General features: G+C 37.9%; 3 protein-coding genes across 6 annotated transcripts; 1 reads left to right on the forward strand and 2 right to left on the reverse strand.

Moving 5' to 3' along the window:
* Positions 1-250: 250 nt before the first annotated feature.
* LOC122399257 (tRNA (cytosine(34)-C(5))-methyltransferase) lies at positions 251-3843 on the reverse strand. Its single transcript, XM_043399849.1, has 11 exons — positions 3718-3843; positions 3074-3553; positions 2905-2989; positions 2570-2732; positions 2383-2490; positions 2123-2310; positions 1817-1961; positions 1442-1753; positions 1016-1383; positions 773-940; positions 251-709 (listed from the first exon to the last, which is right to left on the reverse strand). Exons 1-11 carry the CDS (start codon positions 3781-3783, stop codon positions 306-308), a joined length of 2487 nt encoding a protein of 828 aa, XP_043255784.1. The 5' UTR covers positions 3784-3843; the 3' UTR covers positions 251-305.
* Positions 3844-4665: 822 nt separating this feature from the next.
* Positions 4666-8979, reverse strand: LOC122405114 (vacuolar protein sorting-associated protein 35). Of its 3 annotated transcripts, none has more exons than XM_043409668.1 (12): positions 8858-8979; positions 8058-8277; positions 7846-7969; positions 7376-7568; positions 7120-7314; positions 6964-7047; positions 6649-6885; positions 6279-6427; positions 5712-6198; positions 5228-5647; positions 5023-5166; positions 4666-4950 (listed from the first exon to the last, which is right to left on the reverse strand). In XM_043409668.1, the coding sequence occupies exons 1-12, from the start codon at positions 8858-8860 to the stop codon at positions 4771-4773; spliced, it is 2436 nt and encodes an 811-aa protein (XP_043265603.1). In that variant the 5' UTR covers positions 8861-8979; the 3' UTR covers positions 4666-4770. The 3 variants fall into 3 exon arrangements, with proteins under 3 accessions (XP_043265603.1, XP_043265683.1, XP_043265768.1); XM_043409748.1 differs by having other exon boundaries at positions 8058-8256; positions 8858-8931; XM_043409833.1 differs by lacking the exon at positions 8858-8979 and having other exon boundaries at positions 4667-4950; positions 7846-8018; positions 8106-8201.
* A 2545-nt stretch (positions 8980-11524) lies between these two features.
* LOC122397507 (synaptobrevin homolog 2-like) lies at positions 11525-14146 on the forward strand. 2 transcript variants are annotated; one of them, XM_043396699.1, is made up of 6 exons: positions 11526-11775; positions 11869-11918; positions 12132-12191; positions 12270-12502; positions 13598-13673; positions 13955-14146. In XM_043396699.1, exons 1-5 carry the CDS (start codon positions 11710-11712, stop codon positions 13633-13635), a joined length of 447 nt encoding a protein of 148 aa, XP_043252634.1. In that variant the 5' UTR covers positions 11526-11709; the 3' UTR covers positions 13636-13673; positions 13955-14146. The 2 variants fall into 2 exon arrangements, with proteins under 2 accessions (XP_043252644.1, XP_043252634.1); XM_043396709.1 differs by lacking the exon at positions 13598-13673 and having other exon boundaries at positions 11525-11775.
* The last annotated feature ends 54 nt before the right edge of the window (positions 14147-14200 follow it).

A 14200-nucleotide genomic window follows, 5' to 3' on the forward strand; every position in this document is an offset into this window, starting at 1 on the left:
ATGAATAGTAAAAACGGCATTTCCCATTAAAATATCATTGTCGCTTTCTTGCCCTGTAGAAACATTTTATATTTATTTTCATTTTCTGATAAGTTTTACCACCGTACATTAAACGAAATCCGTTTCGACAGTTTTCTATATTTCGAGTGGAGCACCATCATAGAACCTTAAATAAAATACAAAATTTTTTACTCGTACTTAAGCATATTGCAACTGATATTTATAAAGATATTAAAGGAACAGCAATTTATATTATCAAATTAAGTGTCATTCTTTCGATTCGTCCGGAATTTTTAGTTTATGATTTATTCCCAAATGTCTTCCTTTTCAGTAACTTCCGTCAAAATATCCTCCTGTTTGATTACGACTTTCAAAATGTCCTGTTCAGTAACTTCCTCCTTTACGGTAACTTCCTTCAAAATTTCCGTCTTTTCAGTAACTTTCTTCGAAATCTCCATTTTAGAATCACCATCGGTAACTTCGATCGAAATGTCCTCTTTTTTGATATCATTAATAGTAACTTTATTCAAATCGCCCGCCTCCTCGGTAATTTCATTATTACTAGCTTCTTTTGAAACGTGTTCCTTTTCGCTAACTTCGTTAATGGCGACTTCCGCTTCTTCAACAACTTCCGATTTACTACTGCCTTCCACATTATTCAATCTATCGAGAGCAAGAGAGTCTCGATTCCCCTTGAATTTATTTTTCTCTACAATACAAATTTTCAATAGAAAATAAATCATAAATGACATTATATTCGAAAAATACGTACCAAATTTTGAGCAATCAGCTCCTAATAAGCGTAAATAATGAATTGCATCATTTATAGGAACATAAGCTCTGAGAGACATAGTACCTCTCCATCCCACCATTTGTAATTTTAGCGGGTTCGAATTCTCCATCTCATCTTCTTCGTACACAAGTATACAACTACCGGTTCCTAAAATAAAACACGAATTAATTTGTACGAACAAATGTTGACAATGTTTCTTTTAAAAGGTATTAAATCCATTACCGAAATTTTCTAAACGTTTCTGCGTTTCTGGATCAAGTTTTTCAATAACGGGCGGTGCCGTAGGATTGTTATTTTGTAAAAGCGTTATCAGATCGTCTTTAGTTAACCTAACTTTTCTAGCATCGCCGATATATTGAACAATAGTTCGCAAACCCTCCCACGCGAGTCTGAATGGGGTATCCATATTTTTATTATCACAACGTACAAATGACTTTACTCCAGTATTTATCAATTTTATTTTATCTTCGTTCGATATAATAACATTGCGAATCTCGGGCGACGTAAAGTAGATATTCTTCTTTTTTCTACCGAAATTTCGAACTAGTAAACACTTCGGATCTAGATTATCAGTTATATTGTAGAAGTTTCTGAAAAATGCAAAATTAAACTAAATACCAATCGACGTAAATAACATTCGTAACTTACTTAATAGATAGCCACACATCCTCCTCATCATCTTTGAAGAACACAAACGGATCTTCCCTGAATCCAGTAACACGTTTTCTATGTTTTCTTGTAGGTTCTCGTCTGTCTTCATCCTGTAATGATCTTTTGCCACGTGCTAAATCCTTCTTCTTTTCTTTCTCAGCTTCTTCTTCTAAACTTAATTCTTCCTTGACTTCTTTAGAATCACAGATATCGTTATTTCTAATTGTTTCCCATGGTAATGGTTTTACCTTCTCCAAAACAGCAACAAAGAAACCTCCTGTATCTTGATGGTGTGGCAATATCCTCATACTATAGAATTAAAAAGTCAAATAAATAAGAATTCGAGAATGTCAGAATTTTTCTTTTATTCACCATCGTTCAAAATGAAACTTTGAAGCATCCTCTAGTTTTGGAGGAAACATTTTCGGTCGAACTTGAGTTTGCCACTGTTCTGGCACATCTTCCCAAGATTTATAATATTGTAAATCTTTCGATGCTGGTAACCAGTATGATACACCTGTAAGACATATTATATCGTGATTGTGCTCGCCAACAATGTGGAGACTTTCGCGAACAGCGAATAGCGAATGCTGAACTACCTGCAAGCAGTGCTGCTCCAGTGTATTCCCGGCATTAAATGAGTAATTTACCTAAAAATTATATTGTACAGCAACATACCTGGGTCGCATACTAATCCGGGTACAAAATCTCTACCATCGACTATCCGGACAGAATCTTTAGTTTCGAGAAGAAGCCTGTGAAGGACAGCTTCATTTTCTATTGGATTTAGTGAACAAGTAGAATATACCATTCTTCCTCCAACTTCCAATAGCTCCAATCCCCTCCTCGCTATCCTATATTGAATTCTACAAATCCATAGACGTAATTTGTTTTTATTCACTGAATTATATCGATGAAAAGAATCAAATAATAATTACCCATGAAGATTGTTGCCATTTGCTGGATTCCACTTACACCAGATGTCTGGATTTTTTCTCATTGTGCCATCACCGCTACACGGTACATCTGCAAGTATTCTATCAAACCTGTGATAAAACGTGTAATTTGATAAAATGTTTAAAATATGCGCATGTCGCATTATTTTCAAGCACATATTTTTCTGACCTTAATACTTCTGTTGTGCCATCTGGTTTTGTAAATGTAAAATTAGGTAGCACAGAAGCATCATGATTTGTAATTAAAATAACTGGGCTATTCAATCTTTTTGCTTGATGCACAAGCATGTAGCAACGATTATTATCCAAATCATTAGCTATTACAAAACCCTCTGTAAAACATCAAAAAGTAATAGAGTGGTGCCCACTTAAATGACCACGCTCGGGACCAGCCGCGGTCACTTATGCGGGCATTGGTTACTTCTCGGAATTCAACATTTAAGTTGGCACTACTGTAATACAATTTTCGTATTTATTTTTTAATGATCAAATATCTCATTCTACCTGGAAGTGGACCACCTTCTTCGGAATGTATCATTTCTATGAGCTGAGCTGTCTTTGAACCTGGTGCAGCGCACATGTCTAAAACCTTTAATTTAAATTAAAATTTATTTAACATAAGTACTACAAATCAGGTGTAATTATAAGTTTTAGATATACTATATCAACATACCTTGTGTGAAGGTTTTACATCCAGTACTAAAGGAGGTACCATGCTGACCACTTCTTGCCTGCTGATACCACCACAATCTGTTTCAACAATTAAAAAATTGTGTAACCTAAAGTATGCTTCAGATCTTCTAATATCTTTCCTGGTTAATTGTAACTGCCAAGCTAATCCATCTGGATAAAATGGTAGGCACCGTAATATATCCTTTGCCTCCTCATTATTCTCTGTTTTGTCATTCAGCCTTGTATTTAAGATTTCCTTAAAAAAATCTCCTTTAATAGTATTAAGTAATGCTTTAGCCTCTGATTTTGATCCAGTAATACGAAATGCAACTGGAAGATTCTTTTTCATGGTATTCATAAACGAATCCCATTCGTCTTCAGGAACAATTCCCTGGGTTTTGTAATAATTTTCAAAATCCTTATTTTCTCTAATGATATCTTCATAGCTATGATGTGGTGCATGGTCCCACTCGTCTTTTTTCTATGATTTATAAAAAAGTTGCACATCATTATCTACGTCGAGAAACATTTGTTAAAATTCGAAAATGTCTTATGTTTCGGATTGATAAAATCCGAGTACAATATGATGTACGTAACCAAAAACGAAAAGCCGGTGACTTCTATTGTTACCAGTAAAGTTCATACCTTCTGTTTTTCACGGCGTTTTTCCGCGAAATTCTTCTTCGGCTTATGTTTCCGTCCTTTTGCCATTACTTATTACAATAAGCACGTCTTTGACACAATCTAACAATAAACACGTGTATACAAATTATCAACAAATGAATTGAAATGAATACAAGATTGCTCTTCCCAACAGAAGAACCAACCAAATTCAACAGCCTGATGTTGAATGATTCTATACGAATAGCCTGCAGATGGCGTAGTTTTTGCTTCGTAACTAGATTTTAAACAAAAAGCAGTCAATTTATGAACAAAATTAAGAATTATAAGAATATGCAAAAATGCAATATTACTAAGTTTGTACTATAAAGATAAAAAAAGATCAGTTTCAAGTTAGGAGTAATGATTAGGAGTGGTTCACATTTTATCAAAGCGATATCGCATGAATTGAAAAACAGTTTCTACCCACGCAACGGTCGTTTGAGTCGTCAGCTTTCTAATTTTAATTTACTCTTAAATTACGAACGTAAATTAGTTCACAAATTGATCGAAGGTTGCTTGTTATTATTCCTAAATCAAATTTGCTCGACTCTAGCTTCTTTAGCGGATTTTTGATATGTTTGGATTTGGTAAGTGGCAATAGTAAGTAACTGATTTCAGGGTCGATAAAAAAATATTAAAAGATGTATTAGCATATCATATGGGTCGTATCTCCTTTAATACCTTTTGATAAAGTCGTTTAATTTCACCTTTTTAATAGAATGGTAGTTATAGGCGAGATGAGTAAAATTATATTTTTTGACGAACAATCATCAAGTATGGCCGCTATACGAACGAATAGACGGACCTTTATGTACATTAAAGTTTTATTAAAACAAATATACAGATTATGTTTTATAATTTAACAAAATATATTTGATGTATTATTAACAATTTAATCTTTGCAACCAAACTGATGTAATTTGAATAGTGTTAATATATGCATCTAACAAACGTTTAATTTCAATATTTATAATTATTGTATAAAATAATCGGTGGAGTTTCTTATATACAAGATCATCATTCGTACTAATTGTATTAGAGAACTAGCCCTTGATAGGAAAGGCTATCAGCTTCTGGGGATTCCATCCTGTTTCTTAAATGTTCCAATGTATTGGCCAAATGCTTTTGTATTTGTTCCGTTTCTTCGCTAACTTCCAAATTCGGAAGTTCTTCTCTAATTTTTGCAATTACTTGATTTAGAATTTGAACCGTTACCTAAACGAAATTACCCCTTTATATAGCTTGTATTTAATAAGCAATATATTTAGAAATGCAAATAATTCTTACTGCTGTGTTTCCTTCCTCATAGAAATAAATATAGTGATTTAGTAGCTCAACATAAAGTTGTACTTGAACAGATGTGTCCATACACTGACTTGCTATCCTAATACCTTTTTTCAAACAATCTAATACTTTATTTCCGTCTTGCATCTAAAACAATTGTAGAGTTTAGATTTGTATTTATTATTATTTAAGAGAACTTGATACCCACTTCTTTCCCGCCTGTCGCCAATGACTTTCCAGACCAAAATATATGAGAACAAGTTGCAACACCCCTGCACTGATCTGGTTTTCTTAACAATTTACTAGCGTACAGAGCGCACTGATTACGCACTGGTTCTGCATTTTCTTCGCTGAAACAACTCATTTGCTCGAACGTAGCAATGATCAATGTAATAGCTGCCAATTGAGCTTTAGAGTCGCTTATTTCATCTTCGTATATAGAAAATGCTTGACTCATAAATTCGTAAGCAACCATTTCGAAATTGTCAAAACGAATTTCACCTATCGCTATTGCACCCTGAAGAAATAATCGTAACGGTAACTCGGCCAATTCGGCCTTCATTAGCGCAGTAATGGTTGCGTGACAAAATTGAAAAATTTTTTGACATTTCTTCTGCCACATTTCATCCTGTAAGGGACAATTGTTAAGTAGAGTTTTAGAAGAATTTGTTAGAGATTAATTATTTACTGACTTCATCCTTTAACCCTTTGTACGTGAAAGCTAGTTGATAAGCTTGGAACACAATTGGCGGTAGAGTATACTTTATCCTCTTATTTCCACCAGCACTGAAGTGTTTTCTAGCAGCACTTAATATCATATACTGTTGATCAGCTGTCTCAGACTTAAAATGATGTATTAGTCTACCAAGGAGGCCTTGTTCTTCCGCGAAATCTTCGGGATCTTCTTCTATACTAGGTTGATCTGGTTGATCTTGCACTAACGGAGACACCATAGAAAGCACTGCATCTACTTGCTCTTGAGTTGGTATTAAGGTTTCATTTTCCAAAATGTTCGTTATTATATAAATAGCTAACAACTTTCTACCCTCATAGTCGAAATAATCTAATAGCGGAGCAAAGTGTTCCAGTTTCAGAACAGTTAATATATTCTTATAGTTATCAATTGGAATTTTCATTAATCTTACTAACTCCCTCGATACAGCGCTATTATACTCAAGTCTGAAAATGTTTTACCGTCATTAGATTTCCGCATTTGTGCATCGAAATAAATTTAAATTTTGTCATACCGTTGTACATACTTATCTACATTTTGTTTCTGAAATATTTGAACAGTTGTCAACAAAACTTTATCCACATAATCGACTCTGTCGGGATAGCATTTGTGTGCCAAGTTAATGAGTGCTACTTGAAGAGAAACTACATCCTCTGGAGGCATATCTTGCCTAGTCTACAAAAAATGCAGCAGTTTTATCGGCGAACGTTACTTAAAGAATTAATGACTGGTACAGGAGATTGTTCTCAGACTTAAACTAGACAAGTAAGGATAATTTAAATATTAATAATTCTGATCACATTTTTATCAACTTTGTGTAGTATCTGGTCATCATTGGGTGTATAAATTAAGTGCAATTAATAGCTCGTTTCCTCTTCTTTTATAATTATACCAACCTGTATGATAGTCGCAATTTGATCGCTAAATACATCAAAAAGCTTTACATCTTGTGGAATCCCTGGCACTTGATTGGGACTCCCTGGTCCCCCTACACCATCTGATCTTTGACTAAATGCTGCAAGACGGTCTATCAATGAAATGATTATATTTTTTACATTTACGCCATTTTGAAGCTCTGCGCAAGATTTTAAAAATGCATTTAACGTTTGTAAATGAAACTCGTCGGGAAAAACCTAAAGAAAAGTACAAATAAATTATTTATAACGCTATTGCTATATCACGATAATTAAAATGTTTTCAAACACGTTTACTTGAATTATACACTCCATAAGATATTCCTGGGCAATTGCATCTCTACAACTGACTACTTGTTCCAGAATTCCTGGTAAAACAAGCTAAAAGTAATCTGATTATTAGTTAGCAATTAAAGTGAAAATCTTCTCAAGTCGAACGTATTTATGATCCACCTTTTTATATTTGTCTAAAGTTACTGACTCCAACTGACTAAGTCGTACAAGATTAGTTCCTACTAAAATTCTAAGTTCTTCTCTTTCTCGTTCCCGTCTTTCTCTATCCCTACTATGTCCTTGATGTTGCATGCGTACCCACAACTTATTCATTTCGGCGAAATTCATCAACACGAAATCTACACTGTCGCGAACCTAAAGAAAAATATAATATATATACTTTTATTTTTATTATTTTTCTTTCTTTGGTACATACACTTCCATCCTCATCATCCCCTTCAACATCCGGCAAAATATTACGAGTACATTGCAATAAATAATTCCTTAAAAAAAGACCTCTTAAGGGATGTTGAACACCCCTACACATTTCTACTAAATCTCTTAACAGATCTCTTTTTAATCCAGGGGCTGTTTTAACATACACTAATCCAACTGTGATAAGCAGATATCTATAATATAGTGTACATTATCAGTAAAATATAATCAATAATCTATATTTCATAAAATACAGTAGTGCCCGCTTAAGTGACCGCATTTTTGTCCACTTAAATTGTATGTATAGTTTCGGGTGCTAGCTATTGTATCTCCTCTTTCTTTGTCTCTGTTGAATTCTGAGAAGTGACCATGCCCATATAAATGACCGTGGCTGATCCAGAGCATGGTCACTTAAGTGGGCACTACCATATTACCATTTGTATCATCATAATATTCATGTCACAAACTTACAGTCTAGGCACAATATTGCCAACATATTGTACTAGTTCATATAAATCTGTAACTTTTCTTCCTTTTTGGAATTCATCTAATAAATAAAGTTCCAAGTGCCTTAATTCATCCGTAATAACCATATCTAAAGTTACATGTAAGGCAAACTATTACTAGGAATTCTTCAAAACATTCTGTAATTTGGTATAAATAGTTAAAATTCATAAGGATACATAATTCATAGTAACTCTTTGGACTCAAAAGGGAAGTCCTGAGTTCACCTAACATTGTAGAAGCATGTTTTAATGCATCCATCAGTTTAGATTTGTCTAAACAATGTTTCATTTGGAAGGCCTGCATTCTGACCACACCAATTGCATCCTCAAGTAGTTTTTCCTGCTCTTCTACTCCAGTTATGGCAGGTGTCATTGGCTGCGAGAAAAATAAAGATACCTACCAGGAACACCAGGTAGTACCATGCTAGGTAAGCCATTCAATGCAAGCATGCACTATTTTATGCTGAAGTCGATGGAAAATGTAGGAAAAGACCAATCTATCAAATCTCTCCTACTAAGAACCACTTAAAAAAAAAGCTTTGTACACCATGTAAGAAGCAAATAATCTAATGTCATTATACAAGTTGTCCCACATTTTTCTATTTATACTTTGCAGTGCATTAAGTAAAAATACAAGACAATTTAGTCTTATTTTCAATTGTAGAACACTGCCAAAGTTGTGAACAGAAAAATGCGGTACACCCTGTGCGTTTTAAATAAATGCATGCTGAAAGTAAAATATTATGATATTAGATTAAAAATTTCAAACAGGATAAAGAGAATATCAAACGGACTTTAAATATTTGATAATCTTAAAGATAAACATTGAAATTTTTACGATAGTTAACCTTTATGAACTTAAGATAATTTTCTTGATGACAGTTGCCTGTATTTTCATTCAATTTAAATTAGCATTTAGTTAATCGATTCTGCAAGCAGGTGTTTAACATGCTTTTTCAAATGAAATTCATACTTACCATTTTCTTTTACGAAAAACTAAACGCTTATCTCCCACACTTGAGAAAGTAATGACACTCACACTCACGCGAGTGACACCGTACGTCTGGATCAGTGTTACCAACTGCAGACCGGTGCCCAACAGAGGCGCCAGAAAAGCACCGACGGTGCCCTACTCACACATGCCAGATCACGCGTACGTGAGCTCGTGGAGTTACGGAAAGTCGACAAAGGCAAACTGACGCATTCCCTCTTTCTCGATTCTCCGAAGCTGACCGAAGTAATTTCCTAGATTACTACGGGCTACTGCCAACGTCTCCCGGCCTCTACGGGCTTCTGCTGGCCTCTGCTGACCACCGCTTATGTTTCTGACAACGTATAACGATTACTAATGACTTCTGCATGCCTCCGATGGCCTCTACTGGCTGCTACTGACCACTCTTGGTACTTCGTGCAACGTATAACGATTACGACTGGCTACTGCTAGCATCTCCCAGCCTCTGCTGGCCTATGCTGACCACCGCTTATATTTCTGACAACGTACAACGATTACTAATGACTTCTGCCAACCTTCGCTGGACTCTGCTGACCGCTGCTGACCACTCCTGTTACTTCTGACAACGTATAACTATTACTACTTGTTACTGCTTGCCCCTGCTGGCCTCTGCTTGCCCCTGCAGGCCTCTGCTGTCCCCTGCTGACCCATTCTGACCCCTGCTGACCACTGCTGACCACTGCTGACCTTTGTTATCAACTTCTGACATGATGTATAAGTATTCAATCCTTGTATAATGTAAATCTATGGCAATAAATGATATAATTTAACAGAATTCTATGTGTTCTCATCATTTTTACCTTTCTTTTCCTCTCCAAATCATTGCCTTAGTTTTAAGAGACCGTTTTTCCGGTTAAAATTGCATTCTCAAAGTGTCCAGCTCTCGTACTTGTTGGCAAAATCGAGAATTCATTTTTTTCGTCAAAAAATTTTTGCTCGAAAATTTCGCCGATTTCCCAAAAAGTCCTGAAACAGCTGGAAAGTCCTGAAACAGCTGGCAAGACCTGAAACAACTGAAAAGCCCTGAAACTCTTTGGAATTTTGGAAGTCCTGGAACAATGGGGAAGTCCTGAAACAGCTGGAAAGTCCTGAAACGGCTGGAAAGCCCTGAAACAACTTGGAAGTCCTGAATTTTTAGCAAAGTTCTGAGTTTCAGGACTTTCCAGCTGTTTCAGGACTTTCCAATTGTTTCAGGGAGGTCCTGGGAGGACTGGGAAGCCCTGGGATTTCTTGGAAACGCCGAAAATTCTTGGAAATCCTGAATTTTTAGCAAAGTTCTGAGTTTCTGGACTTCCTAGTGGGTTCAGGGAAACCAAGGAGTTTCAGGGAGTCTTATAACTAAGGTAATGATTTGGAGAGGAAAAGAAAGGTAAAAATGATGAGAATACATAGAATTCTTTGAAATTATTTCATTTATTGCCATAGATTTACATTATACAATGTTTTAATACATATATATCATGGCAGAAGTTGTTAACGAGGGTCAGCAGTGGTCAGCAGTGGTCAGCAGGGGGCAGCAGAGGTCACAGGTTGTCAGCAGTGGTCAGCAGGGGCCAGCAGAGGCTTGCAGAGGCAAGCAGAGACCAGCAGGGGCAAGCAGTAACCAGTAGTAATCGTCACACGTTGTCGGAAGCATCGGTGGTGGTCAGCAGTGGTCAGCAGGGGTCAGCAGGGGGCAGCAGAGGCTTGCAGAGACCAGCAGGGGCAAGCAGTGGCATGTTGTAATTGTTATACGTCGTCAGAAATATAAGCGGAGGTCAGGAGAGGCCAACAGAGGCTGGGAGAGGCTGGCAGTAACCAGTAGTAATCGTCACACGTTGTCGGAAGCATCGGTGGTGGTCAGCAGTGGTCAGCAGGGGCCAGCAGAGGCAGGCAGAAGCCCGCACATGTTGGCAGAGGTTAGAAAATTACTTCGGACAGCTTTGGAGAATCGAGGAAGGGGGCATGTGTCAGTTTGCCTTTGTCGATTCTCCGAAACTCCACGAGCTCACGTACGCGTGATCTGGCATAGTGTGAATAGTGCACCCGGTGCTGAATCTGGCATCACTGGTGCCCAATGAAAACCGCCTTTCCCCTTACACACCCTAATGCATAACTACGTGTACGTGATTATAGGACATTCGAAAAAGATGGCGTCTTTTTCGCACCAAAGGGTTCGAAGCAGAGAAATAGGCGCCATCTAATGTCCAAGACAACGAACTATTTCACGACAAACTTGGACGTTTTCCCACCAGGTTTTTTAATATTTTAATTTTGGAATAATAATTTATTTCTCGAAAACGCGTAGGATTTCGGGGGTATGTCTATTCACCAAAAATGATTGTAATCGACCCCGCAATTAAATATAATTTTTTCAGAATGATTTGAAATGTTTTATCTGTATCTACAATACAGCGATAAAATGATAATGTAGGTAGAACCAGCTGTTTTAAGCTGTGAATTATACATGCATCGAAAAAGTCACTGTTAAAACGTCCAATAATAAATGTATATTAATGTTGCAAGATAAGAGCTTGTTATTAGGGTTGATGATTTGAAGGCCTACGTGGCACCGAATATATTCTTAAAGATATGACGCATATACAATTTCTTTGCTGCTCAAGCAGAACTGCTCTGGCTCGGAGTATGTACTCCTTTTGACGTTATCGCCAACGTTGACGGTGTCAAGTTATGACACAAGCGCTGTACTACTAATATGGCTACGCGTTCAGTGTTCTTGCAGTGTGTTGCAGTCTCCGCTGTGACATTCGTTCGGTTTTAGGTGATATTAATCGCTAGTTTCGCGTATTATCGGCGACGGGGTAACGCGAGGGGGAGATGTCGTCGTCCAGCAAGTGGAATTTGTCACGGGACGACATACAAACGGCAGCGAAGGATGAAAAGGTGAGTGTCGGTCACTTGCATCGACGGACGCCATGGCGCGTAGTCGAACGTCGCCACGTGGCGGGAATCTTGAATCGATTCGAACTGTTTTAGGAACTGCTGCTGGAACACGACAGCGACCCGGACGAGAACATGCTGTTCAAGTGAGCGTCGATCGACTTTACGATCCAATTCGTATGTAACGAGCACCGGCGTGGCGAAACAGACTATTAATTTACCCTTACTTCCATAAAATTGCACGCTTTCGTTAGAAACTTCAGGAAACGTTCAAGCGAAATACTTAAAAATATCTCTGGTGCTCGTTATAATTCATTTGTACGAATTAAAGGGTACCGTTTATTTTTATTTTCTACCAGTCGACCCAGTACGTCCTCGATGGAGACAAGTACATCCAAGGGAGATGGAAAAATGGACAGGTAATCGGGCATACGTTTTTATTCGCGAGAAAGGATATCCGTCCACCATGTTTGATTCCATCGGTTTCTCGATTCAAGCGTCCGGCTGCAAATCCAAGAAGTGACGGACGTGATGCGCGATAACGTGCAGAAGGTGATCGAGAGAGGCGAGAGGCTCGAGGATCTACAGGAGGCCAGCGATCGTTTGAACGTCGCCGGGGGCGAGTTCAGGGCGGCGGCGAAAAGGGCGCAGCAAAGAGCGTGGCTGCAGAACTTCAAAACGAGAATTATCATAATCGCCGTCACGGTGACGGTCGTCGTTTGCATCATCGGTACATAAGTAAACTCGAGCGTAAGCTTGAGGATGCATGCTGAATGCGTATTCTTCTTTTTCTTACTGCACTTCTGGCTTCGAACCGGAAATGCACGATTTGGGTAAACGTAATTCGTTGCCAGCCTTTGGTATAGGCTTGGACTATGCCATATAGCACAGTAGAATCTCCATTATTCATACGAACTAGGCCATCTGGCCTTGGTTCTACACTTATAAGGGCTTGGGGCATAGACAAAGTAGTTATAATTAATCGACGATATATCGCGTAAACTCGCGATAGCATAGTTAAAAATTATACAAAATTTAGACACATTAGAACTTTTGTTTGTAGTGTATTTTGAATGCCTCGACCGTAAGACTGTTTTTGAACATTTTTGGAACAGTAGAACACTTGTTTTTTGGATGGATTAGTCGCAGACGCGATCAAGATAAATACCAGACACGATTTCCTTATCAGTCTGCTGATAGAATACCCAAACCTTTTTAATACACTTAGCTTTATGCAATAACATTTCTTTTTTGCTTCCATCCACCGTAGCTCACCAAACTATCGTACGTTTGTTTCACAATTAGTGTTCGATCTATGAATTATTTCGCACGGCCATTAGCAGTAGCGTAATAATTGTTTCGCTAATTTAAAAAACGAAAACAATTTACACAGGTGTCTAAGTTCCATAGATCTCTCTATTCGCACCTGTTCGATATTTCATTAGGCGTGCAACCATTAAAATTCGACCGTCTGATTTCAGTTCTATGGAGAATAAAATGTAACGAGGTCGACGGAATATTATAAATAATATTATCGCCCAGTTTGTTTACACTGGCGTGCAATGGCCGCTGTCACGTGTACGCGGCACGCAACAGCGAGCGTGTCGATGTTACGTAAACGTTCTTGCATCGAATGTAAACACGAATCGTGCATTTCCGGTACGAAGGACCCGTTTAACGTCTGTGTTCATCGAACGTGATCACGCACTCTGTCTCTCTTCTTTCTCTCGACAATTGTGTTTTTCCACCGCAAATCATTTGCCGGGCATTCGAAGATCGTTCCAACGTAGTCCACGTAGTCAGATCGACGCGTATCGTTTTCCAGTTCTGGACATCACGGTGCTTTACCTGGTTCTCAGATAGCGAACACGGTGTAGCAAGCTTCGAACGTTCGATACCAGGTATACTCATCATAGTTCTCCACTAATATTAATTTTGCTCCGTTCACGGCTTTTCTCTCCGCACGAAATCGCTAGGACAACGAAATTCCACGGATCCTCCGACAGAGAATTCGACGATACCGGGCATCCGCATTTATTTTATTTTTTATCCCCCCTTCCCCCGCTTCTTCATCCTCCCACGACCTGCACGCGTTTCCATCTCGCTTCCATCTTCTATTCTCCGACCCAGACGAACACGCAAAAAGACTACGTATACGTATCACTGGCGTTTTATTTTTCAGTATCCATCGTCGTGAAATATTCGTGATCGAGGCTCCCTCCAGACTGATATCCAATTCTTTGCGAGCCTACGTTGTATATTTGTACCTGTCTTTCATGGATTATTCACGTGTATTATAACCGTACGTTTATATAAATACATATCTCGTTATTTTTAATCGTATCGCGTTTTACGTGCTCTTTATTTTTCTCCACCTGCCACCGACGCGTTGAAAGTCATTTGCCGTATCGCGTGCAAGGTAAGCCCA

The sequence above is a fragment of the Colletes gigas genome, unplaced genomic scaffold, assembly GCF_013123115.1.
Source record: "Colletes gigas isolate AHSC1104 unplaced genomic scaffold, ASM1312311v1 Colletes_gigas_Sc00001, whole genome shotgun sequence".
Taxonomy (NCBI): Eukaryota; Metazoa; Arthropoda; class Insecta; order Hymenoptera; family Colletidae; genus Colletes; species Colletes gigas.

Coding starts and splice junctions, on each gene's coding strand:
- LOC122399257 (XM_043399849.1), bottom strand. CDS start 3,783: ATGGCAAAAGGACGGAAACATAAGCCGAAGAAGAATTTCGCGGAAAAA. Junction 3,554..3,717: donor AACGCCGTGAAAAACAGAAG/GTATGAACTTTA, acceptor TATAAATCATAG/AAAAAAGACGAGTGGGACCA. Junction 941..1,015: donor GAAACGTTTAGAAAATTTCG/GTAATGGATTTA, acceptor GTTTTATTTTAG/GAACCGGTAGTTGTATACTT.
- LOC122405114 (XM_043409668.1), bottom strand. Junction 6,199..6,278: donor CAGAAACAAAATGTAGATAA/GTATGTACAACG, acceptor AAACATTTTCAG/ACTTGAGTATAATAGCGCTG. Junction 5,648..5,711: donor ACAAAGGGTTAAAGGATGAA/GTCAGTAAATAA, acceptor TGTCCCTTACAG/GATGAAATGTGGCAGAAGAA.
- LOC122397507 (XM_043396699.1), top strand. CDS start 11,710: ATGTCGTCGTCCAGCAAGTGGAATTTGTCACGGGACGACATACAAACG. Junction 11,776..11,868: donor CGGCAGCGAAGGATGAAAAG/GTGAGTGTCGGT, acceptor GAACTGTTTTAG/GAACTGCTGCTGGAACACGA. Junction 12,503..13,597: donor GGTCGTCGTTTGCATCATCG/GTACATAAGTAA, acceptor ATCGTTTTCCAG/TTCTGGACATCACGGTGCTT.